This window comes from Dermacentor variabilis, chromosome 9, assembly GCF_050947875.1.
Source record: "Dermacentor variabilis isolate Ectoservices chromosome 9, ASM5094787v1, whole genome shotgun sequence".
Lineage (NCBI taxonomy): Eukaryota > Metazoa > Arthropoda > Arachnida > Ixodida > Ixodidae > Dermacentor > Dermacentor variabilis.
In genome coordinates, this window is record NC_134576.1 from 79,030,602 (window position 1) to 79,057,231 (window position 26,630).

Consider the following 26,630-nt stretch of genomic DNA (forward strand, 5'->3'; position numbering starts at 1 on the left):
AGCTGTAAAAATCGCCAGGAAAAGGTAATTGTATTTAGACTGCTTAAGCGCCAGAAAAGCTTCAATGGCTCTCCAGAACCATAAATAAACATTTTGTCAAATTTTTATTCGCTGCTTCATGCTACCTACACATTATGTCTAGTTACTATGGACGTTCAATTTCATCTGCAAGCACGCTGCCTTAGGTGCCTGGGCACACAGGCATCTAAGGGAGCGTGCTTGCAGATGAAATTGAACGTCCATAGTAACTAGACATAATACTTCTATATCAGTTCTTGCCACGGACCTGAACCGAGCTTTTTTTTTCAAAAATTAAGAAATAATTCTCAACGAATGTGGTAGACTGCAACGTCAAATGAGCTGCATCTGAATGGGCCACGTTAGGGATGTTAACCTCCAATAAAGAAATACGACAGACTGAGGTAATTTTCTGTCGATTTATATCGCCATATTACATAGCTTGTTGGCACATAACCCTCTTTTAAAATTCCCGCACATAACCGTCTTTTATTTTCCCGCAGTTTTGAACATTCTACACGAGCCAAAATATTCGAGTCGCATGCTCACACTGAGGGCTGCTGCTACGATATTAGGCTTTGTAGAGGATGTGCTTCCGTGTCCATGCGTTTCAGGGTCCTGTCCAAGCATTATTGCTACTGACATCCCTATCTTTTCTCCCGTCAGTACGTCGTTGCATATGTTTCATATCTATCGCACATCTCACGCCTCGCGTGTCAGTATCATAGATTTATTACATATATAATTTGTGCATTTTCTAGCGAATGCGAATGCTGGTCTCGATGGAACCATGTTGCATGTACCCTTCGAAACTCGGTTCATGACCACTGACCGCTCATCACCACAGTCTTGGGGCGCTTTGGCCACAATTCGCTCTTGCACCAGTAACTTCAATAATTATCACCAATTCTTTACAAGTGGTGTCGCCGCTTCCTAAACTCTTGAGATAAGTTTTCCTGGTTTAACGTCCCAAATTTATAACGTCGGTAAATGAGAGATTGCGGCTATATTTAGGACTGTGATGCGTGCATAATGCAGCTTTTCCTAGAGAAGTCTTGAAAGCTAAACTCACCCATTGTTATTGAAAACTGGCAATGCAGTGACCGTTCGCAGTATGTGGCCTTCGCGGTCACAATTCTCTGCCTCGTCGCCCTGGTGCTGGGCTTCTTTTTCTTCGCGACTGACAGTAAGTAAAAAAAACTGATTGAACTGGCACATGAACTTGTGCCAGAATGATGAGCCCAAATGACCGCACGGCGCGCATACGTTTTGTGCTTACCAATGCTTTCAAGAGTATAGAGGGGGTCGATTTTATGAAGGCGGGTGTATTTTTAGAAGCCGCTTTATTCCTGCGCAGATGCGCTATTCAGGCGTCTTTCTATTTTTTTGACGCGGTCGCTTACAGAGCAGTAATTAGGATTCCTTGTGAATAGTTTCAAATAAAGCTAGGATTAGGCGTGAGCTCGCCCGCTAGATTAAACCTGTTTTTGACTTTCAACGTTACAGAGTGCGGTCAGTAAAATTGCTTCAGTCGAATAATTGCTCACTCCAGAGGGCACCAATCCACCACAGGCTGAGAATTCAGGCGCTAACTGAAAGCGGACCGCGGGTCGCTGGTCATAACGCACTGCTGTCAGCAAGGCACCACCACCTGTCCTCACGTAACGTTAACATAATGCAACCTAAACTTAACCAAATCGAATGACTGAAATCGTTTTAATGCTCCCACAATATTGAGCCCAAACGAATGGATGATGCTCTTATGTAATTTGCTTACAATTGCTTTTAAAAGCACGCAGTGGGTTGAGTTTTAAGAACGCGGGTGTATCGTTACAATCTTTAGAAAGGGGATATCTTGTAACTATCCTCTAAGAAATACTAAGTTGTGCATCTAAATAAACCTGTTTGTCTGTTTTCTGGTACCTATTTCTGGTATCAATTGCATCGTTTCAAATGTACTATAAAAGATATTGGAAATAAAGCGTTTTACGGTGAATATATTCAGTAGGTCGGGAACCCTGGAAGTGTTCGCATTCTTTCACTTACCTACACCCCAAAAGAAATGCAGTCCAGAGCTCCCCAAAATGAAATGAAATGAAAAGTAAAAAGGCTTTATTTCAGATTGCATGTAACCAGTATTGTTTGCAATATTTGTAAATTTGTATATCTTAAATAAATAACAAAATTAGCTCACCGAGGCGACACTATGTAAATGTTCTGGATGCTTTGCCGCGTAATAGGTGACCGATTTCCAAGGCCTGTTTCAACCGCACATTTTATTTCTTAAATCCACGCATTGCGAAAAGATTCTCGAAAGTTACTGCATTCAGGGAGATATAATGGCGCAAGTGGGAAGCCACACAAACCTGATTTATATGTGAATTTTAATTTAGAAATTTCCGTGTAAGGCTTATAAGAAGCCCCCCCCCCTCCCCCCCTGTTCCGAAAGTGATGACTGGGAAAGCTGCTATATTGTGCCTTTAAAGTTCCCGCTTCAAGAATTGGTTAAGGACGGTACACGTAATGTTTCAGGTGAAAAGGGAATATTGAAGTGCTCGAAGTCAAATGAGCCATGTGGAATTATCAGTTACTGCGCTCTGATTCGGGAGATTGCAGGTCTATCTCTGGTTTATGAATGGGACAGGGTACAACACGTGTTGATCTAGACGCGTTTCTGGTTGCAAATATATTGAACGGTGTCGTATAGCTCTCCCTATTTCGCTTCACAATTGTGTTCAAGGACCGGTCATGGCGAGCACGTCCGAAAAAACCACAACAGCAGTGGTTGAAACGACAACTACGACAACCGCCAGGCCACCTGACCTACCAGGTGAGAATTATGAACATGACGCACCTTAAAGAACCACGGAGCGTTAAGTCGTAGCGTGCATTTGATTGTGCTTGGTGATACATCCGCAGGCTGTAGTGAGAAAGTGCCTGCGTGTTGTTCTTTTTAGCAGAGACATGTTGTGCTGATCTATCAGCCGTCATCCACTAACGCCGAATTTCTGCGCAAGATTCAGGAAAACCCGTCTACGAAAGGAAAGCAAATAATTCAACAGCAATCCACACTCCGTGTGCATTTACGAGTGTGCTAAGTAGGAGCGGTCCGGTGCTGCCTGGGGTAACGCTCCAAAAAAAAAAAAGAAAAAGCGTCAGGCAGGCGTAGTGCATTGTATTTGTTTACGAGGTCAATTTTCAATATTTGAAACATTATCACTGATCCTGCTCAGCATGTTCTGAGTGATATATATGACGCTTTGATTTGTATAGTGTTTCGGCCTTACTTTGATTTGTTTGCATATACATTCAAATCTACTTCACGCAATTTAATAGGAATGATTGCACGAAAGAAAGAAGACTACAAGCGCGTTCGCTTATTGCTCTGGTAAAACATCATAACATATTTGTCGCCTGTAATATTGCGCCCTCTAACGAAGCATGGACATGGTGTAGAGCCATGGCATTGCGCATGCGCCTCCTCTCGTTCACATGTGCCGTCAATTCAACCCCTCCTCCCCAGCCTGCTCGTCAGTGTCGCGAAAAGAGTGACCTGTGTTTCAGCCGTTCTGAGGTGCGATAACTCAGTGCACGCTCTATTTTAGGAAAGACGCCAACCCGCCAGCGCAATCTTTAACTCAAGCTGGCCCAAAGAGGGAGTAATAGTAGACACACGATCACGACAGCACGCGCATGTGCAATGCTACATCTTCACACTAGACGCCTCCTTTGTTGCTAGAAGGCAGTCTGACCTGTGCTCGCAGATCCCCCAGCGCGTTGTTACTGCGTGTACGAAAGGTGCATACAGAAGGCACTGCTATAATGTTTTGAAGATAATCAAGAGTTTGCGATGTGCACATGCATTATGTTAGTAAGCATAGATAGATATACGTACAACTTATTCTTCCGCTGCCTACATACTCGCTCTATCCTGCGGCTATCGATAACGGATGAATTATGTCCCGCTAATGGCGTCATAGACGCGAAGGATGTTCGTAGAAGTCAACCATTGAACACACTGCAATGATTGAATTACACATAAAATGAAACTCACACAAGGAAAGCCCAGTCCTTCAATCTGCAGCATACGGGGAAGCTGCACATAGCGTGCTCTAACCACTTCCTTCTCGTTCCCAGATACCTTTGCCAGACGCCAAGCATGAAAGGTTCGAATTAGTGCAGCATTGAGAAGGACGAAGACACAGGTCATTGCTATGGGCACCACGCTATTCGGAGTAGGCGCTATGAGCAGCAGGATTGAGAAAAGTAATCTTTGTACAGTTCATGTAGTCGTCACCAATACGTCTTATTTTAACTTCCGTGGGAATACAATCCCGAGGTAATGGAATTCCACTAACCCGTAATTTGTGTGCCGTCGGTTAAAAAAAATATGGCTGACCGTTCCCATGGCTGACCGTTCCCCTACCGCAAAATGGGGGTATGCGAAGATTATACGGCGTGCACCTGACCTTCGACATAGTTAAGTAACCCACAAGTAACTGTGCCGGATTGTTTTGGCTAGCCGCTCCCCTTTCAAGGGCGAGTGGTGGTGGTGGTGAAAAACTTTTACTGGGGAGAATATCAAAGTAAAGAAAGGGTAACTAAAACGCAGCGTTGTGGGCGGCGCTCGTGAGACCCTTTCCTGCCCTTTCCCTACCCGGCGGAAGCGAAACGGCTCCGACTGGTTGCGCACGTGGCGTGACCAAGCGCCTGTGCAGCTGTATATAGAAATATATACAAACACACAAACCCAGGCTAAGGCGAGCATGTACAAAGAAAATTTAAAATCAGAAAAGTATATAAGTATGTAGAAGAAACCAGACCTTTCACTCAATCTGGCTCACTTACGCCCACATCGCACGCTCTTTGACATGGAAGACCTCGGTTATCTTGCATGTTTGACGTCAGGCAGTCCCCGTCATGCGTTCATTGTTTTTATGCCATTGTCATGTCGTCGTAGTCGTCTCATCGTCGTAATTCCACTTCTGTCATCCAGTTTCGCCATACCATCATCGTCACGTCATCGTCATACACTCGTTCTCATCCGATTATCGTCATGCCGTCATTTGGCACGCTGTCGTCGTCATATAATCATTATCTCGTAATCATCTCGTTGTCACGATCCGGCGCCCAAGCAGCTGTCAACTCATCAAACCACCCTTTCCCTCTGCTGTTCTGCTCTGGGAGCAACTGGGTCTTTACGTGACTAGACATCCATCGAAACTTCTGAGCCAATACAAGCTTCGCTTGAAAAATGTGTTTTCCAGAGCCCCTGTCGGCCATTTTTTACTCTGCGGGAAGAACTGCTCGGTTATCTTGTCTACTAATTTCCGATAAGTTGGACAGCCTAACATGGGGAACGTTTTATGGTAGTCGCATTTCTTGTAAGCGCCACCCAAACCAGAACGTGAATACCTGGCTGTTTTCAAACATAATGCAGACACTTCAGCTTTGCTGCAAAATCATTTCGGGATCTGTCCATACCCGCACAGCAGCGACCAGAGGCACAGTACTTAATGTGTCACTGTGTGCATTAAAAAAAAGAAGTAAACTCGCAGTGTTTGCGAAAATTACAATCTTTCAGGCTACAGTGAACTGAAATTACGAAAGGTCGTTTAGTTACGGAGAGTTAGAAAGGTCCCAGATATATTGACTTCGAATAAATTCTTCATATTCAAAAAACTCTACAAACATACGGAAAATTACTCTAGCTGAGGCAAGTTGGAAAATGCTGCTTGCCACGCCTAAACAAGGTTAACGAGAGTAGCATTGTTTCCATATTTCAACCATTTTCAGTCTGTCTGTCTGTCTGTCTGTCTGTCTGTCTGTCTGTCTGTCTGTCTGTCTGTCTGTCTGTCTGTCTGTCTGTCTGTCTGTCTGTCTGTCCGTCCGTCCGTCCGTCCGTCCGTCCGTCCGTCCGTCCGTCCGTCCGTCTGCTCTGTGGCCTAATAAGTTTACATGGGCGTCCAATGGGTACGCGCTGCCTGTCGTGATGCCGTCTTAATCATAAACGTACTGAAATTTGGGCGAGTTGCTAGCTATTCGTTATGAATCCGTAGCGCGCACAACAAATGAGACACAAAGCAATGGTAGCATACAGCGCGGACTTGCACCTCAGTTTATCTATGGAAATATATATATATATACACACACCCAGGCTAAGGCGAGCATGTGCAAAGAACATTTAAAATCAGAAAGGTATATAAAAATGTAGAACCCAGACTTTGCACACAATCTGGCTCACTTACGCCCACATCGCACGCTCTTTGACATAAAAGAGCTCGGTTACTTTGCATGTTTGTTTTTACGAGAAAACAAAATCGTTTTATTACAAAAGCAGGTTTAGAATGATAGCTTTTGCAGTGGTTAAGCGTGAGTGATTGTCGATACGTTTATTTAGACGAGCTTTAACACACCGGCCGCTCTGGCGTGTGTAAATATGGCCGCAGGTTAGTGGCAACATGTACACTACACCAATTTACATTTTATGAATTTGGCGTCTTCTTTGAAAGCACACACTTTTCTCAATCTTTGGCCACCGCCTGGCAGATTCGTTGCAGCTTGAGTCCGTGGGAAAATCGATCCGACAGTTTCATCGCTCTCATTTCAGCTTCGTGACCTGACTCTCGTCGTAACGTCACCGCCATGGTTTGTACGCCAACCCCAGTGGCCAAACTTCTCTAATACCTCGGGCCGCTATGTATGTGCTGGTGCCGTGGTGCCGTCAGTTCGTGCACCACCGTCGTTTCGGCTTTGCCATCCGACTGTCGTCATGACATCGTCGGCACGCCGTCATCGTCGTGCATTCGTTGTCATATAGTTGTCGGAAGGCTGACCTGGTTCCTGCAACGATGATGCATGTATGAATCGTCGTGCCTGCAGCTTCGTCATTCAACTGTCGTAGGGGCGTCGTCGTCACCCCATGGTCACCATACCGTCTTTAGGCTATAGTTGTCGTCACGTCATTGCTGTCATACACTCATCGTAATACCATTAGCTTTACAACGCTGTTATGCCACCGTTGTCATGCAGTCGTTCTGATCTGTTTGTTATCCCGCCTTCATCATGCCATGGTGACTGTTCCATATTGTTATTCGTCATCCGACTCTGACCACGTCTTCGTCACGCCATCATCGCTGCACAGTCGTGATGCATTACCGTCATTCCATCCTCAACAAATCGCCTTCTTCGTTCCATCGACCTTGTTTCTCCTTCGTCATTCTATCGTTATCATGCTGTCGTCATGGCAAATATGCCTAAGTTGTGAAAGCATCGATATTGCGCTGACGCCAGGCAGTCCCCGTCATGGGTCCATTGACGACATGCCATTGTCATGTCGTCACGTCACGTGTCACGTCAACGTCATACACTCGTTGTCACCCCATTATCGTCATGCCGTCATTTGGCACGCTGCCGTCGTGATATCATTGTCTCGGAATCATCTGGTTGTCGTGATGCCGTCGTCGTCACGGTACCTTTGTCATTTCACCGACGTCATTGCTTATTTTTCATTCCATCGTGGTGATAACTTATGATTTGATCTTCCTCAGGTAGTGGTCTTCAGGAAATCATGGCCATAACGCCATGCTCATGGATGACCTAGGCAAGCGACGTTAATACTAGGTCTGGTAGCATGCAGTCCGAGCGACAAAAGATCCACAATGACCACAAGAGATTTTAAATAAGCGTGACTTCAGCAGTACAGTGTCGCTACATTGCTTGAAGGCTAACCGCATTACCGTCGGCATTCTTCATTACGGCGGCACTGGGTCTTGCCGTAATTTTTCATTTGAACAAACCCACAAATCCCACACAAATTTTTTATCCTCGCTTTAGAAGATGGGGCGAAACTTCTTGGTCTGTTATCTGGTGATATTTTTTTAACCTTTAAGTATGTTTTGTCTTTTTCTTATGTACTAATGTTTTCTATTTTGAAGTTCGAGTAATAATTACGTGAGATTTCGCAGGATGATTTCCGCATAATTTTATTCTGACAACAGTTGTGTTCCTGCTAAAACTTGTTGCACAACTTGGTCAGAGGGCAAAACATAGTCGTGGATAGGGATTGAAAGGCTGCAGTGTTTAGCGTTCGGCGTAGTGTCTATTGTATACCGCGTCGCCCCAGGGTCAGGTTTGATGATGGCATTCGTTTGTTCCATCAACAACGAAGGAACCAGCAGCGCTACAGAAAAGCACCGATATTTTTTAAAGCTAACTTTTGTTTTTATTTACAAAGACATGGCCGCCTTTATTTGCGTCAGCTCAGTGGATATTGTGGTGTCCTGCTAAACGCGATTTCATGGGTTCTGTCAGCGCTGGCAAACGAAAGGAGCGCGTGTACTTTTATCAAGTAAACGTACCAGCTTCCGGCTGCAGTGTCAACATTTCAGTGGAGATTAAACGCAAAATACCCGTGTATCATGCATTGGGTGCGCGTTAAAGAGCCACAGATGGTCGAAATTCGGAGTTCCCCCTTCCGCTATGGCTTGTCCCGTAATCGCATCATGTTCTTGGCATGTAAAACCGGAGCACCTAATTTCTGTTGTAAGGCATCATGATGCAAATAAGGTAAGTTTCAAACATGAAAAAGAAGTGGCTAAGGGTAAGGCAGGCTCCGCAAGACGCAGCAAACATTGTTGCGTCTGTGCACAGTGTCGTGGCATGGCGGCCAGTTTGGTGAATGTACTAAAAAGTGACTGTCAGCGTGTTAAAAGGGACATTTAGTATTCCTTAACGGTAATCATGTCGCGAATAATGGTCGCAGTGCGTGAACGTCGAACAGCCGAAATCTGTGCATGTCCCCTCACGACTTGATCTGATGCTACATAAAGATGCGAAAGCACAGTAGAAACGCAAAAGTTAACGAGTTGGTGTGAGGGCGTCGTAAATGACAAGCTCAAAACACACGGACTAAGAAAAGAGAGAACGCTAGCGCGTTCAAATTGCAACTAAATTTAATCGAAAAAAAACAAGGAACACATTCATAAAAAACGCGACGGACACTCTGTTTGGTCCGCGTCTTGCGCTGTTCCGTGTGCCTGTAAAGCGAAAAAGCACAACGACAGGAACCCTTCTTACCTTTTGCGCTATCACGTGCGGTTCATAATTACGAGTTGTAAGTTTTGTGTCTGGGCTGTTCCTCTTAGGCAAGCTCGAGAGTTGACGTAGAGCTAATCAACTAAACAGATCTGCGTCATGATGGGAACTCGAAACACCTTCACGTAATTATGTAGACAACCTGCCCATGGTTCCATGCATACGGCATACATACAGGTGATTCGTTTGACGAGAACAGTTGAGTGAGGCGCTTACCGGTGATGTCTGAAGACTCGACACATTCTATGATTAAAAAAAAATTTAATTATGGGGTTTTACGTGCCAAAACCACTTTCTGATTGTGAGGCACGCCGTAGTGGAGGACTCCGGAAATTTCGACCACCTGGGGCTCTTTAACGCGTACCTAAATCTAAGTACACGGGTGTTTTCGCATTTCGCCCCCATCGAAATGAGGCCGCCATGGCCGGGATTCGATCCCGCGACTTCGTGCTCAGCAGCCCAACACCATAGCCACTGAGCAACCACGCCCGGTATTCTATGATTTTGATAGTATATATCAAAGCACTAATTGAACGGGAACCTCCCGATTTAAAGGAAGCTAACGTTTTGAACTGCTAGCATACCCGCCTTCAGAATTTTATTCAGAAGTTTATCGGAATTACTTTGAGCGTAGCTACATGTAATAGAACATGCATTTCTTGGCATTTGGGCAAGCAAGAGAGCACCCGCAGTCTTCCGAAGCTCAAACCGCTGTGTAGATATAGCGATAATAGACCTTCGAGGCTATTCTAAACGCATTTGATATTTCAGGAACAATTCTGGCAGGCTGAATAATAACTTGTTTCTTGTTTTAGAGGTTAGTGTCCTTGTTACATTATGTTTTACTTTCTCCATATTTTGGAATTTTTTCTGCAGCTACAAATGCAGAAAACAGGAACACTTGTTAACTGTTTCCTGGTAGGCCTAGGAGAATGTAGACGAAAGCTCCTGTACTTGTATTGGGCTAAGCGTAAACCTAGACTGGTGGTATTATGTATTCCATAGCCTTCATGGTGGTATTCACTCAGCAGTATTGATTTGAGGCATGGCCTCTATGGTTGCTTAGTGGCTTTGTTTTGTATTATCTCGTGCGCAAAATACTCACATTATAGTGAACACACCACAAGTAGAATCGAAATTAAGCTTTTTTTCTGCATTTACCTAAGGAACATACAGTTGTAGAGAACATTAATTTGTTTAGTAAAGTCTGCATGACCGAAGTTGTTGCTCTTAAACTTATTAATGCAGATATGCGTATTCTGCAATTCCTTGTGCAGAGCAGGGAACACTGGCCCTGATAGAACGAAACGTAAAAGAAGTTATACGCATTCTTGGACAAATAGAGATGATAGTTCCATGAAATTGGTTTGCAATGCAGAGCACTGTCTTTTTTATAAGGGCAATACGTCAGTTATTTCTGTACATAGTTGATCACCCCGGAACTTGATCCATGGAGCATTCTCAGTTTGTGCGGCCCTTCTTGAAGGGCCGCACAAACTGTGCGTGTTTGTCAGGAAGCCCCAAATTTTAAATCGAGGCTTTCTGACAAACACCAATACCCATTTTATTAGGAAAAAGTAATTGCCTCATGTTCTAGCACCTGCTTTCCTAAGCGACGTATACTTTGTAAATGGTAACTGGTAATCTTCTTGCACTATCCGCATCGTGATGAATTCTTTTCGTTTATGAATAAGTTTCAGCCTGTGTGAAATGCAGCTCGTCTAAAGAATGTGTAAAGTGCTTCAGGTGTTTGTGAAGGCCAATAAAAGTACGAAGCTTCTGTTTAACTTCGTACGTTGAAACGAAGAAAACACCACAGTTATTTGAAAGCTGGAAGGGGAGAATAAATGCAGGTACTACACATTATAAGTTTGGACGGTAAGGATTTCAAAAAAAAAAAAACACCTGTTGCTGCTACTGTAAAATTCCAACCAACCATTCTTACACCAACCATTCTTACAGGTACATTGTGGTGCAGGTTCTAAATAATAGCGTGGTTCTCTATTTGCGTGCACGTAAGCCACAAAGTCCTCCTTGTCGCGTTGTTGGGAAAAAGTGTTGGTGCACAGGAAGATAATTTACGGAATTCGTGTGTAAGGATCGTCTCATCTCCCTGCAACGCTCGTATCAAATTTTCCTCTTGCTTTTAGTGCAGTAGATTAAACAGTCAGATATAAGGGATGGGGTTCACATAACATGTAAACTACATTTGGAAACTGTTTCAGGCAAGATTATCTGCGTGACACGCATTGCGGCTGAAGAAGACAGTGCGCAGAAATTAATGGAGCTTCTTAAAGAGCTGTGTTCAAAAGTTCTACTTTTGATCGACTTTAGCCAATACGGAGAGGCTCGGCAAAGTAAGTACACTCTTTTTGCGAAAAAAGGTAATTGTAACGTTTCCTTTGGTTTTGCTGAGACAAAATATACTCGAATGTGCTTAAAAAGCACAGATGCTTTAAAGCGATCGAGTTTCCACCGACGCAGTAGCGGCAAAATTACTGATAAGTTGGCGCCCTTATCTCAAGTAACCTTATTTTTTAGTTTTGCGGTTTAGTCGGTGCGATGAATGCAGTCAATGAAAGAGTGCTGCAATTAACCGAGAAAGTGGCGAATAGGGAAGAACCATGGGGTCAAGGAGAGGTGCAAATACAAACATTCTGTGTTAAAAACATAGAAGGGGGGGGATTAACTTAGAATTTCAGCGATATGAAGCGCTGACTATATCCTTTGTTTTCAGCAAAAAATACCTCGCGCCGGTGCGGAACATACATTTTGTGTGCGAAGCCAGGGTGTTTCCCAAGTTGACATTTCCAAATTCCCCGAGTTTTCAAGGTTTTCCCTCAGTGCGGTTGCGAAATTACGATTTACACCGAACATTGTTTTATGTCAAGACGGGCTGACACGCATGTTAAGAAAACGACTTAATCCAGTTTGAATACCAAGAAGTAGTGTTTATTTTATTCAATAAGAAAACAGAAAGGACGGGTTAGTAAAATGCACAGCAAATAAAATATATTCGAAAAAGAATGGCAAAGCCCATTGCAAATTGAGTCGAACGCTTTCAAATACGAATAAAAATAGATGCCTGCAGAAGCAAATATTTCCATGAGCTATTTAGATCAACTGATAGCAAGTTCATTGGTATGAGGCCCTAACTTCATCACATGCGAGATTCCTCTACTATCTTGACATATCTGACATCTAACAGCCCGCGCCAACGCCTCAGTGTTGCATTTAAATTATTGCTTTAAATAGTTATCTTGGTTTGGATGAGGGACACCTGCATCTAGGCGTCAACCAACATATTTTGTTGAGCTCAAGCTTTTTCAAAGAAGTGGCGGCACACATCCTTTTCCATTCATTACTCAATGAGTTAGTCCTTTTTCTCGTCCTCCTTCCGCCACGCGTTCTCCGCGCGGACCATTTGAAGCATCGTCTTGGTCTGTTGTACAGTCAACGTCCAATTTTTCGGACTCCCTAGGGGGCGCGAAGACGTCAGAAGAAATAAATCCACGTCATCTAGCGTTCTTAAGGGCTGAAATCGCCACAGGCGCATCCAAAAAAGCTCCGAAGGCCTGACAGTAGGCCTGACACTAAACCTGACACTAGGCGCCCTGTGAACGCGTGTATCATTAAGGAATACGTACTGTATCCAGTGACAATTGTCCCGTCATACGCCTTTGAAGCTTCGCTGCAGTACTTTGCGTAAGCTTCACGCGTAATAGTTGTGTACTGAAGCAAAGTTGATTTTCAGGAGCCGGCATTATGCAAAGCATCGTGCTTTCCTAGCTTCGAAGCCAATCACGGGTATTACAAAGGCGGTGTCTGTGCCGTTGCTGACAGCGCCCAATTCATTTATTAAAATATATGGCACCGGCAAGCAAGAAGCGTAATAGAGAGCGTCGAAGGAGCTAGCCCTAGCGTTGCCGCGGTGGTGGCTATGGCTGCCAGCGGACCTGCGTGCGTGAGCACCGGTTCGACGCGGCGAGATAATCAAAATGGAAGCGGTGGTGGCTTTCATTAATGCCGTTTTGGGTCTGCGGTCAGGACAAAATTTCGACGGCGAAGGGTTCCGGCATCCGAAATTTCAGGCGTTCTCATACATTGGCTCTATGGGGTACGACGTGGCGGTGTCGCGAAGCCCTCCGAATTATCTGGCATGTCGCAAAAATTGGGCGTGGACGGTACACTGCAAAACTCTTCCAACCGATGACACAACGTCAAAGTCGACTCGTTACGATTCCTCTCACTCGGGCGAGCATCAGGGCGACTTTTGTTCCCTTTCAATAAATTTAGAGCTTATTTTCCCTGATAGAAGCAGAAATTCCCTAGTTTTCCGTGAGTATTTCCAGGCTATTCAAAATTCCTGAGAATTCCTGCTTTCCGCGTTTGGTATACACTCTGGAAGCACTGCCAATAGACCAACAATAGCGGCAGTAAAGTCCACTTCCGCGGGTGGCTATGTACTAGGGAGTGTGAGGGTTAGCTAACACCTCTCACGGTTGTATCAGTGGATCTGGAACGTTGTTTCTACCTCGGGCTTCACGAAGTGCTCAACAGCAGTGAAAGATCCACTGCATCTCCGAATGAGCTGACATATAGGCTGCAGAGACAATTCACATTTTGGGTCTTGGGCGCGACTTAGTATATTTGCTAGCTTTACCAGGATAGCTTTGTTTGGAAGATGTGCGGAGAGACATCTGCTGTTAAGATGAGCAACTATAGACTGCACCACTGAAGATCATACCGGAGTTATCACCTCTTTGCAATAATTACACGAGAAATCATGGTTGCTCAATTATGACGTTTTTTTAAAATGCGTAGTTATAAGGAGTGCCGTTTGCACATCGGTCTTAAATATTGATTTAAAGGGCGATACAGCTTGACAATCCGCACTGTAGTCAGCAGTACGAAAGGCGTAAACGCTAGTGCGACACGAGAAAATTGCTAATGCTCGCATTCCCTGAACCATATATGTCATTATGGACGGCCGCTTTGAAAGCGTCTAAAAAGACAAGCTAACCTGAATTTGTGGTCTAAATCGGCATGAAAGGCGCATATGCGACACTGTTTCACGATTAACATGAATCTAGTCAATGAAATGAATATCGGCGAGTCTGCGCGTCGAACGCTGACCTCAAGTGCGCGAAAAATGGCACCTATATACCATGCTGAGCCACAATTATTTTATCTTGCAGAGCTGAGCGACGTTCAACCGATGGCAGATTATTTAGGAGACAAGTTAGTCACTGGAATGCAGATGCCAGAGCAATACGATTTGACTTTTTTTGATGCTGTGGCCAAGAAACCTATCTGGGAGCTGGCGGTTTCCCATGGACTAACCGGAGTTCTTCTGACCAACCAAACCACAAAGAAATTGAAGGTGGGCTTAATAACATGCAAACCACTTGACTGTTAATTTGCATTTTCCGCCAATTCCACTAGACCTACCCAGTGGTGAAAAGAGACATCCATGATAACAATAGCATGGCGTCGAACGGTTATGCGACGCACTCTGTAACTGCGGTAAAAGAGCCCTTCTATTTAGAGTGGCTGTTTTGATTCCTGAATCTTAATGTATCAAGGCTGTGCTTAGTTTCCTGTAAAACTCAAGTGCTTGTGAAACTGTCAATGCACAACGCTACTTACCTCGCCTAGTTGCTTCACGGTTAAGCCGAGTCTTAAGCACCTAACTGGAATACGCGACGAAGGGAGACACAAGACTGAGGCGATGGTTAAAGTTTCAGATTAAGTCAGCGCTCTTAAGCTCTTCATGGAAACTGACCCGGGCAACCTTTAATTGCCGAACTCTGTCGAGTGAGGCTAGCTTAGCAGCACTCTCAGGTATTGTTTGGGATATCATTAGACTGGGAGAGATTATAACTTGTGAGGCTTATACAGTACTGACGGCCATGTCCCCTGCGGTAGAAGTCTCCCCAGATAAGAAGCTACACGGGGTAGGATTCCTAATTCATATGAACTTAGCGGGCAAGATTGACGAATTCTACAGCATTAATTAGAGGATAGCAGTAGTCATAATCAAACATAATACGCGTTATACATTAAAGGTAGTACAAGCCTACGCTCGAACATCCAGTCACGATGATAAAGTAGCTTAGTTTTATGAAAACGTTGAATTAGCCATGAGAAAAGTGAAAACTGATTACACTGTAGTAATGGCGACTTCAATGGAAAAGTGAGAAAAAGCAAGCCGGTGAACAAGCAATTCGCAACTACAGCCTCGATTCTAGGAACGCTAGAGTAGAGATGCTTTTTTCATAGCTCTTTTCATAAAGTATAGCAAGAGAAAGTGCACTTGGGAAAGCCGTAATGGTGAAACAAGAAAAGAAATCGATTTGATACTTTCTGCCGATCCGAGCTTAGTGCGGGATGTAGAAGTCATAGGTAGGGTAAAGTGCAGGGATCATAACATAGCCAGGGCTTGGATTCACTTCAGTTTTATTAGAGAAAGAGTAAAATTGGTCAAGAAAAGACAGGTCAACTTAGAGGCAGTAGGGGTAAAAGCAGATAAATTCAGGCTGGTACTTGCAAACAAATGGGCAGCCTTTGAACAGAGAGATGAAGATGACGTAGAGGTAATGAATGAAACCGGAACTAGGCTGGCTTTAGAGGCAGCAATTGTCTATCTTAATTAAGGTTGACTAAACTAAGGCACTCGAACTCACACCAACCCATGGCGGCACCATGTGGTAGTGGAAGACAAGGTACCAAGGCAACCAGTGGGCAAGCTCTCCCAAGTAACAAAGGAGCTAATAAAGAAAAGACAATAAATGAAAGTGCCCAACTCAAGAGATACGAGAGAATTCGCGGAACTGTCAAAACTGACCGACAAGGCGGAAATAAGTGATACTCGAAATTATAACGCGAGAAAGACTGAAGAAACAGCAAAGAAATGACGTAGTCTGAAATAAGTGGAGAGGGAACTTGGCATAGGACAAACCAAGATGTATTTAGCGAAATATAAGCAGGGTAATATCATCAGCAATCTGTAAGGTAATGCACGTAAAAGCAGCGGAAGAATTCTATACCGACCTGTACAGTACCCAGAAGACTCAAGTTAACTCCATTCGTAACAGTAATGAGCAGGATACAGAAACTCCTCGTATAACTAGAGATGAGGTTAGAAGGGCATTGCAAGACATCACACGGGAAGAGCGGCAGGAGAAGATGGGAATTTAATCAAAGATGCAGGAGACATAAATCTTGGAAAAGAGGCGGCCCTATACGAAGTGTTTATCGTCTGCAAGGGTCCCAGAAAACTGGAGAGAGAGAGAGAGTAAGGTTTAATTTTCAAATCAATGAGATTCGACTCCGGCGTCTTTTTAATGGGTCTGGGCACCCGGCTCGGACGCGGTTCCGAGACCTTAATCACATGTTATGGGAGTGTCAGGACATAAGTCGGGCAGTGCCGACCCCCCTTCCGCCGCCAGCCTCCGCTCGCGCGGGAACGCCGCACCGAGGAAACCAGAAAACTGGAAAACATTATACTAATCCACAATAAGGAGCCATTAAAGACTGGAAAAATTATGGGCCTATTAGCTTCTATATCTCCAATCTCCAATAAAATCTTCAATACAGCTAATGCTGCACAACGTGATTTTGGCTATGCAGCTACTTTTACGCTTGTGGTATATAGTTTGGAGGCGAGCTCGTGGCGTAGCCATTTGAACCTGGCGAAATGTTGACCTTGATTGGTATCGGGATGCGTATGCTTGGGAAGAGGTCTGGCGCATATGTGGTTGCGACGCTCTTTAGGTATATCCTCACTTCTATGTGTGCTGAGATAGTCCTGCCAGCAGCGGCAGTGCTGAGGTGGTCTCTCTACGAGGTCAGTGCAGCAGTTTGGAAGTCTTTCAGTCGGAGTGTTTATAGGCAGCCCTAAGGCAGCTTTATACGGGCTGCGAATGATGGCATCTATTTGGTATTTTTCGGACTTGCTCAGGCGGTGGTAAGGCAGCCCGTAGTATATTGGACTCGGGTCGATAGCTTGAACTAGCCTTAGGGTGTCTCTCACTTTCATTCCTCTATGGCATACAGTGCACCATCCTAGAAATTTGTTTAGTTGTGGTACGTGAAATTTCCATTGTGTGTGTAGCATTCCCATTGCCTTGTAACTAAACCTTGAATGCGGGCTTGGGTGACTTCATGCGTTTTTTAGCAACGGTGAGATTTTTTTACCAATTTATTTCGTACCAAGGATTATTAAGTCGAATAATGTCTGGCTTCTTTCGCGCCGGAGCTAAGCCGGTTGTTTCTAGCGAAACTGGAGACTGTCTGAAGCGTTTGCTCTTTATGCGCTTGAGCTGTATGTAGACGAAACGGTTATATCGTCCGAATACAAGGCGCAGTCTAATTACGGGTTTCCTCTAGGGCAGTGGCGAGTCTGCGCATAGCTATGTTAAACAGAAGTCGCGATACGACCGGTCCTTGTGAGCTTCCTTTGTTAGGCATGGCTATAGTATCTGAGCGGGTCTGTCCAATATCAATCGTGGCCGTGCGGTTATGGACGAAAGACTTGACATAGGCAAATATTCGCTCACCGCACCCTATATGACCTTTACATAACGGTACAGCCTCATGTGAAGTATTATCGAAGCAATTAGGTAGTTGCTACTCTTTGGCATGCGGCATAAGAATTGTTTCAGAAGAAGAATGGCCTCCTGTGTGGACAGTCCTGCCGTGAAACCTAGCATGCTGCGTGTGAAAAGGTGATTTCAAATTAGTTTTGAAGGCGGTTGTGTATGACTTTCTCATACAGTTTTGCCCATGCAAGAGGCGAGCAAGATGGGGCGAAAGGCCTCGATTACTGGGTTTTTTTCTGGCTTAGGGATAGTTCGCTTTCTTCCACTCTAGAGGTACGTGACCTTGTCCCTAGTAGCTTTGGTTTCATTCATTTATTTCTTGAAAGTGCCAAGGAACAGCTTCACGCCTTAATATTGGTGCACTTGTCTTATCCAAAGAACATAAAACCAATAAACTCTCAAACAACAGTGGTCTAAACTGCAACAAGAAATTGAATCAAAGCAGTCAGGTAATGAGCAAATAGTAGAGCTGAATAATCGGGATCAAGGGGCAAGGAATTTTGTGGCGTTACAAGACGTGTTATAGCGTTAGAGGTCCAAGAGTAATACACGTAGAACATGCTAGGATTAGGACGTAAGTTATGGCGAGGCATGCAGAACGTTATAGCTGACAGTAACTACGGAAAGGAGAAATAAGCGCATGGTATATATTAGACCCATAGCAATTACTTTGTAAAAGTAATTGCGATGGGTCTAATATAATATGTAATATGCGCAGTACACACTCATAGCGTAAAATACACACCGTACACGAAATCGATCGAACACATTCAATTTTCGCAATGTTGTCATATATTCCATGCAACAGAACTAAACTCTTACTTCGAGCGGAAGGCGTCACTTCCTGCAGGATGCATTAACTGTGCTTCAAACAAGTTCTTCGAAAGCCGGGAGTCAACCAAAATTCCTTTACATAACTGTACAGCCTCATGTGAAGTGCTATCGAAGCAATTAGGTGTTTGCTACTCTTTGGCATGAGGTATAAGAATTCTTTCAGAAGAAGAATGGCCTACTGTGTGGACAGTCCTGCCGTGAAACCTAGCAAGTCGCGCGTATAACTCGCTCTTTTCAAAGGAATGTTATCGAATGAGTATTCGTATAGTGAAGGGTACATTTTTCGATTAAAGGATACAGTTGTCTTCTCAGTTGCATTATTGTGCAAAAAGTTGGAAGCACACCACCCCGCTACAGATAACAGATCTTGATTCTGTTTCACGATAAAGTTTAATATCGTCCACGCATAAAAGGAGACGCGAATACCGCAAACATTATTCAAAGTTTGAAGAAGATATCATTTTCCGCTTTTCCGCAAAGGCCTGAGATCGGCCCTTGCGGAACAGCGAAAGTTGATTCACAAGACAAATGGCACTTAGCCCCAACGCGAAAATAATTTACCGGAGTTGACAGGCAGTGTATAATCGGCGTGCATAGGCTTGTACTAACGCCATAACTGAAGGATTTATGGATAAAAAGATAAATAGAAAAACATTAAATGCCTTTAAGTCAAACTTTACGGTGTAATAGCACCAGCGGGTCCAGCAGCATCAAGAATATAAACAAGGTTTGTTTCCACATACCTGCCATTAACAAATCCATGTTGTTATATACTAATGTTAGCCTAAAGAAAAACGACAGATGTGAAAACATAGTTATTTCAAAAAAAATTGTAAACGGAGGCAATGTGTACACGGGGCGATAATTTTTGATGTCGCTCATGCTGAACAAATATTGCTTTCTTCCAACATGAAGCAAAGGCGTTTGTCCGCAAAGTAAGCAAAGATGTGCGTAAGGAGAGGAACAAAATTAGAACATGATTTGATAACAAAACTTGGTATACGGCCGTAAGCAAGAGAATGCTTCGATTTCAGCTTACCTACGGCCGCCACGATATTGTGTTCTGTAAAACCTGAAATGCTTAAATTGTCAGTGAAGCTATCCGGCCAGTCACCAGAGCTAGGAGTATGCGCTGTGTTAAGGAAAACCGAGGAAAAATGTTCTGCGAATGCATTGACCATATTGTCGCAGTTGCAAAGAATACCACGAGATCAATGATTTACGACATCAATCTAAGCCAGAACTGCAATCTTTTGCATAGGACCAGAAACGTTTTGGATCGAATTTTATGTGCTATTCGACAGGCTTCAGGTATGCATCACTGTCTCTACGCATTACGCATTTCACCTGGCTTCGGAAGACGCTCAATTTTTCGTACTACTCCTATTCTGTTTTCTTGAACTTCCTATGGCGCGTTAGCTTTTTACAGAGTAGGCCGCGTGATTCCCTAGAAAACCACGTAGGATAGCGAGCAGGACGAAACTCTATGCAGGGAATGAAGGCTTCTAAAGCACAATTTACCTTACCAGTAAGGATGCTAACTGCTTTGTTGATATCTGTGACGCGGTATAATTCCGACCAGTCGGTATCGATCAAGTAGTTGTGAAGACCTAGATAGTCGCAGTTTGGGAAAAGCAAATGAGCGAACAGGCTCGCTCAACACATGAGTCGCCTCTAGAAAAATAGCGAATTCGAGCGGCACACGCCAATCGCCAACAGGAACGAAACCGCTAACAGCAACAAAAAAATCAACGCAGAAGTCAGCCAGAATCAGATCTAAAACATCGCTAGCTGAAATTTGATAAATAACAGTGCATCACAGCGAGGGGATGACAAAGGCGCGGATGTCGTGCGTGAAGCATCCCATACAATACATGCAACATTGAAATCGCCAGCTACCAAGACATTATATTTGGCAACATATATAACATGAAATAAGTTATTTATATGCTCATAAAACAGCAAGGAGGAAAGTACGCGGCGCAAAGAACAAATACTGCCGCTTTAACAGGAATTCCCACCCACACAGTCTCTGGTACAGTCTCAAGCTCCGCATGCCTTATAACGCTGAGATTGTTCCGGATAGCAATTAGCGCACCACCGCCGTATTTAACACGCGCATCATGCCCGCGGTCACATCTATGAACTGTGTATTCCAGTTGAAAGTAATTCTTAGAGGGTAAATCGTAGCAAAGCCAAGTTTCAGTTAAGCATATAATATTTGTATGAACGGGCTTGCACGTTCTCTTCCACTCTAGAGGTACGCGACCTTGTTCCCAGTAGCATCGGCTTCATTCATTTCATTTATTTATTTTTTGAAAGTGCCCAAGAACAGCTTCACGCCTACAGAGTTGATTTTTTAGAAGACTGTCTCGTTCACTGGGACTCGCAAAAAAGCGTAAGTCAGGCTTCGCTTTGAGCTTTTGGCAGTGGGCATTTTTGCTACTAACAACTTTCTTCAGCGTAGCATATATTTCCTCGCGAGTTGTCATATAGTTCCTGCTAATGCACCCTTCTCACAACCGACGTCTCGGCCTTCGGCGGCGCAACAGACGGGGCATATCAATTCTTTCTCATTATGAAAGGACTTCTCCGATGCCACAGGCAGGCAGACGCGACCGTAAGCTGATGGGTGTACCTCCCTGCATATGCAACGCGTGAATTCTTGGTGAGCGATGAAAGTTTTTGCCCCTCTTTTTCCCTTTTTCCCTCACCAGTGCGATGCTGACGCTAAAACCATCTTGGCCCAGAGCCACATTAATCATCCAATTTCGGTGCCGCTCGATGACAGCTCGGATCACGTGCGTCGAGAGCTCGTGCCGTTCGGACCGATACGTGCACGTCGTCGTCTTCCTTTCTACGCCGCGTGCCTCTTACATACGACTAAGACTCCGCTAATGACACCTGCCAATAGCGATCCGTTAGGTCAAACTTTGAAAAAAGTCTTGGTAAGCAATGAGGGCGACATTGCAAGAAAGTGTAAATCAGATCATTAGTAGACTGGAGCGGATAGAAGAACGGGAATATATCCCGGATCAAAGATTAGGCAAAATTGAAATATATCTAAACGAGACGGTGGTCCCTGTTATGGAGCGGGAATGCACTCGGCCGCTGGCCCAGCAGGGTAAGTCGCCGAGTGGACTTGAGCTCAAAACTAGTTCACCAAATTTTCGTGGTCAAGATGGCTCTGTTAAATAGTTCATTTAGTATTTGGCAGTGGAATTGTAGGGGGTTCAGTCATAAGAAGGTGTCTCTGCAGCAGTTTGTTAGAACGCATGGTGTGAAACCTCAAGTCATCATGTTACAGGAAACACTGACGTCTAACGTGACCTTAACGGATTTCAAAGCGGAGGTTAAGGATAATGAACAGGGCAGATGACTCGCTACTCTCATTAATAGGAGGTTGGCGTATATTAGATATGATCTTCACGTGGCGGATTGCAAGATTGAATATATTATGGTGGAGGTAATTTTAGGTCGGCAAAGGTCAAGTCAGAGGAGCGTTTACCTGCTTAACTTGTACAGTAGTCCCCGGGACACGAAGCAGTTTCAAATCTCTCTTGACCAAGGCAACCAATCTGGCTAAGGATGCACCGTTGCTTATTGGAGGGGACTTCAATGCACCATATCATGTGTGGAAGTATGTTTATAGCACTATTAAGGGGGACAGACTATGGCAGCAGGCACTAGACTGCTGATTACAGACCCTTCGTATCCCACCAGATGTGGCACGTCGACATGTAGAGATTCGACACCTGATCTCACTTTTGTTCGCGGGATGGTGGATTCGTCCTGGTCCAATTCTAATATAGATTTTGGTAGCGATCATTACATACTTACGATTACTTTGGTAGTGGCTAATAAAAAGGAGCGCACATTCGGGATGGTTGAGTGGGATGCATTTAGGAAATGAAGAGTGCAGAGGATCGAGGATGAGGTAAATGAGTTGACCTTGGAACAGTGGACTAGTCGGCTTAAAAGTGACGTTGAGGCGTCCACTAGAGAGGTTCAGACCGATATTGACACGGAACACATGGATAGTCGCTTGGCGCATTTGTTGGAAGCGAAGCAGTCGATGTTAGCGAGATGGAAGGGTCAGAGATTGAATAGAAGGCTTAGAAAGCGTATAGGAGTGGTTAATCAGGAAATTGAAGATCATTGTCGGGTACTGTGCAAGCAGCAATGGGATGAAGTATGCAATTCTATTGATGGCCGCATTAAGAGGGGAGGCGCATGGACTACTCAGACATTTACTAGAGGAGACAAACACTAAATCTAATCAGAGGACTGTATAGGTAAGCTGGTCCATCAGGCGTGTCGGGACTCCACGGAGCAGGAGTTGCTGAAGGATTTGGCTGAGAGATACCTTCCGTTGGAGACCTGGCACGATACACCTGACGTGATCTTGGAATATAGTGGATACGAAAATGCAGCTATGGATGAGGGATTTACTGAAAGTGATATCAGGATGGCACTGCAGAATCTTAATGGTCGATCGGCATCAGGGCCGGATGGCATTACGAATAAAATGTTACGGAATTTAGACGACGGGTCAGTTGAGTTCTTTACGCGGGAGATCAATTACCGATGGAAGCAAGGCTCTTTCCCGGAAGAGTGGAAATTTGCAACTACTGTTCTGATACCCAAGCCGGGGAAGGCCATAGGGCTTGAAAATCTGACCCATTTCCCTGACATCGTGTTTGGGGAAAGTCGCTGAGCATGTCATTTTAAATGGGCTAACGCGTTATGTTGAAGGCAATGGGGTCTTTCCGCACTCGATTATAGGATTTCGGCCCGGCCTCTCGACTCAGGATGCTATGATCAGGATTAAGCATCAGCTCCTTGACCGCCGGACTAGGGATACTAAGGCACTAATTGGACTTGATGTGGAAAAAGCTTTCGATAAAATCCGACATTCTTTCATTCTACAGGCGCTATCGGACTTGAACATGGGGCAGCGGCTTTTCCATTTTGTCAAGTCTTTCCTCATGGATAGACGGACATGTCTCAAGTTTGGGGAGATAACGTCGGATGTCTTTAAATGGGGTTGCTGTGGTACTCCGCAGGGATCCGTACTCTCGCCTATGTTATTCAATCAGGCGATGTCGAAGTTGGCTAATACACTGGACACTGTCCAGGATATTGGCTATTCTATCTACGGAGATAACATTACTATATGGAGTGTCGGTGGTAGTGATGCAGAGCTTGGGGCTAGGCTGCAGAAGGTGCTAACGCTTGCGGAGGAGTATCTGGGTCTCATGGGGCTCAAGTGCTCCACTAAAAAGTCGGAGTTGTTGATCTTAAAATCTAAGAAGCTAGGTCGTAGGCTGAAGGGTTGGGTACCGGAAGTTGAGCCTTGCATTAGAATTCATACTAGGGGAGGGTCGGTGATACGCAAAGTTGAAGCAATCAGGGTCCTGGGTTTTGTACTTGAAGCGAACGGATCGCACATTAGAACCATTCAGCGTATTACCAAGAAGACGGAGGAGGCGATAAGACTTATAAGAAGGATCTCTAATAGGCATAGGGGTTTAGGAGAAGGTACGATGCGCTTAGTTCACGCATTTATGTGTCATTTCTCGTATGTGGCAGCTATGCTAAATTGGAATAGGGGGGAGAAAAATAAATTGGAAGCATTAATCAGAAAAGCCGTCAAGGCTGCGCTTGGTCTGGGTATGACTACATCAAACCATATGTTGTTACGACTCGGTTTGCATAATACTTTAGATGAAATTGCCGAGGCTCAGCGTACTGCACAGAGGGAGCGCTTGCTAGGTACACCAGCGGGTAGGTATATTTTAGTCAGTTCAAGAATCGGTGGCTGTGTCGCACGATAGGGCGCCCCTACACGAGTTGAACGTGAACCTTAGGGCAAATATCATGGTTCGTCCGTTTCCGCGCAACGTGCACCCCGTGCACAATGTAGGGAGGCGGGTCGCTAGAGCTAGGGCTTTGTTGCGAGAGGCAAAGGATCAGGAGGAGGAGTCTGCTTTTGTTGACGCCGCATGGATTAATGGTAAAAATGCTTATTCGGTGGTGGTGGTAGATGGAAAAGGGAGCGTTAGAAATGCTGCTTCCATTTATACCAAAGATCCGGGGGTTGCCGAACACGTGGCTATTGCTCTAGCACTAATTAATTCAAGAAGAGTTTTGGTGTTTAGTGACTCGCGATCTGCGATTAAAGCCTTCTCGAGAAGACTTGTTGCGGAACCGGCTAACAGACTGCTGCGGGGTAGGGATATCACTTCGCATACGGTTACTTGGTTCCAGGCGCCCATGGGGACAGTGGAGGGAGCCCCGCGTAACCTCAACGAGGTGGCGCACAGGGAGGCACGAGGATTAGTGTGCCGTGTACTCCCTGAAGGGGCTGGATCTCCCGCTGCTGAGTACAGGGACCAGCTGTTAACCTACAACTAAATCACCAAGCACTATTACCTAGGGCGAAGGGCACTCCCTCTGCCACATTCTAAATTAAATAGGCCACAGGCGCTTACATTAAGGCATCTGCAGACACGTACGTACCCTAACCCGGTCATCATGAACAAAATTAATCCGGACTGCGGGGTTTCACTCTATTGTAGCAAGTGTGGGGCTTTGCTCGATCTAGAACACATGCTTTGGCGCTGCTTGGCGTTGGCCGGTGATGGTTCTCGAGGTGAACAGTGGTGGCAGCGGATGCTGCACAGTGAAGTGCTGGCGGACCAACTCAGGGCTGTCCAGTGGGGCCGTGTAACAGCAGAGGGGCTCGGCCTCTCTGTACCGACGTCGGAGCGGCCCGCATCAGTCCCAGACTGATCCCTCAGGACCTAAATAAAGTTATTCATACCATACCATACCAACTCACGCCAAGATTACATGAGTTCTCGGGATGTGCTCTGCATCAGCGGGGACCATGTTGTTGATATGGTGAAAGTAAATGCAGGCATGGTAATTTCTGTCAGGCTTTCGTACAAGGACCAAGGGCAAGTTGTAAGGAGACTAGTAACGCTGTATAAGCCCCTAACTTCAAGATGTCATAGACTTCCTTCTCCACAACTTCTCTCAAGGCTAACGACAGCGGGTATTGAGAGGTATTGATGGGCCGGGTGGTAGTCGGTTCTAAGCTACATTCCAGTACGTTTGTTTTCCCAGGAATCTTAGAGAAAATGGCATTGAAGGCATCTTAAAGTGTATGCAACTCGGCACGGTGACTTGTGTAATTTATTAGGGATAATAATCGCCTCAATTTCCTTGCTATTTTCAACTTCAAAACTCGGGAGCGATGTTTCGCTCTCTGCCACTGCTACGACGACAAACGTTGAAGCTTGACAAGGTGGGATGGAGCGTTCGTCGCAGCGTTTCAACATACTGGGGGGGAAGAGCTTCTTACAATGGCCTAAATTCACGCAATAATCGTAATCATTGTTCTTTTCACTCACCGGGAATGGTCCCTTTAATTGCATAAGCAATTCTGTTGGGAGCACGATCAACGCTCGGTCTCCGAGCTTCAGTTGTTGGCACTTCTCAGTATTCTTAGCTCGCAGTAAGATTTCATGTTTTTTCATGTTTAAGACACTGCCTAAGATCAACAACGTAACAGTATGTATCTCGTCACTAAGGTGTTTTGTCCAATGCTCCTTTACAACAACTAGTGGTCTCCGCACGTTCCTTCCACATACCAAATCGAACCGGGAAAAGCCTAGGCTTGTTTAAAGGTACTTCTCTGTATGCCAAGAGAAGGGGGGCTCAAGGAAACAATCTCGGGGCTTCAGCTGTTCCTGGCACAATTGTGCACCATCTGCTTGACGGTACCATTAAAGCGTTCTATCGTTCCGTTGCACATGCGCAGAACTCAAATACTTCATTGCCAGCAATTCATTCAATTTTGTCATCGACGTGAAACAAGATGCCTGGGGTGCTATGCAGGATGCGCCGAGTTTCTCGTTCACCCGAGTTTTACCCGAGTTTGCTCGACGGCAGTCAGTGAACGGAGATAGCGCGAAACGCGTAAAAGCTACAGGCAAAAAATATGTAGACAAAAAGCCGCGTATGACAACATGAGCGCATCCTACGCGGCACGCTGCTTCCACGTTTCAAGCG

General features: G+C 44.9%; 1 protein-coding gene across 1 annotated transcript in view; it reads left to right on the forward strand.

The window, feature by feature from the left end:
* The window catches only part of LOC142557008 (uncharacterized), a 246,240-nt gene that overhangs the window by 95,417 nt on the left and 124,193 nt on the right, over window positions 1-26,630 (forward strand). Inside the window, exons 14-17 of the mRNA XM_075668541.1 lie at window positions 1,119-1,204; window positions 2,759-2,848; window positions 11,340-11,471; window positions 14,313-14,497. Coding sequence (XP_075524656.1) covers window positions 1,119-1,204; window positions 2,759-2,848; window positions 11,340-11,471; window positions 14,313-14,497 — 493 coding nt within the window. The remainder of the gene's footprint in view (window positions 1-1,118; window positions 1,205-2,758; window positions 2,849-11,339; window positions 11,472-14,312; window positions 14,498-26,630) is intronic.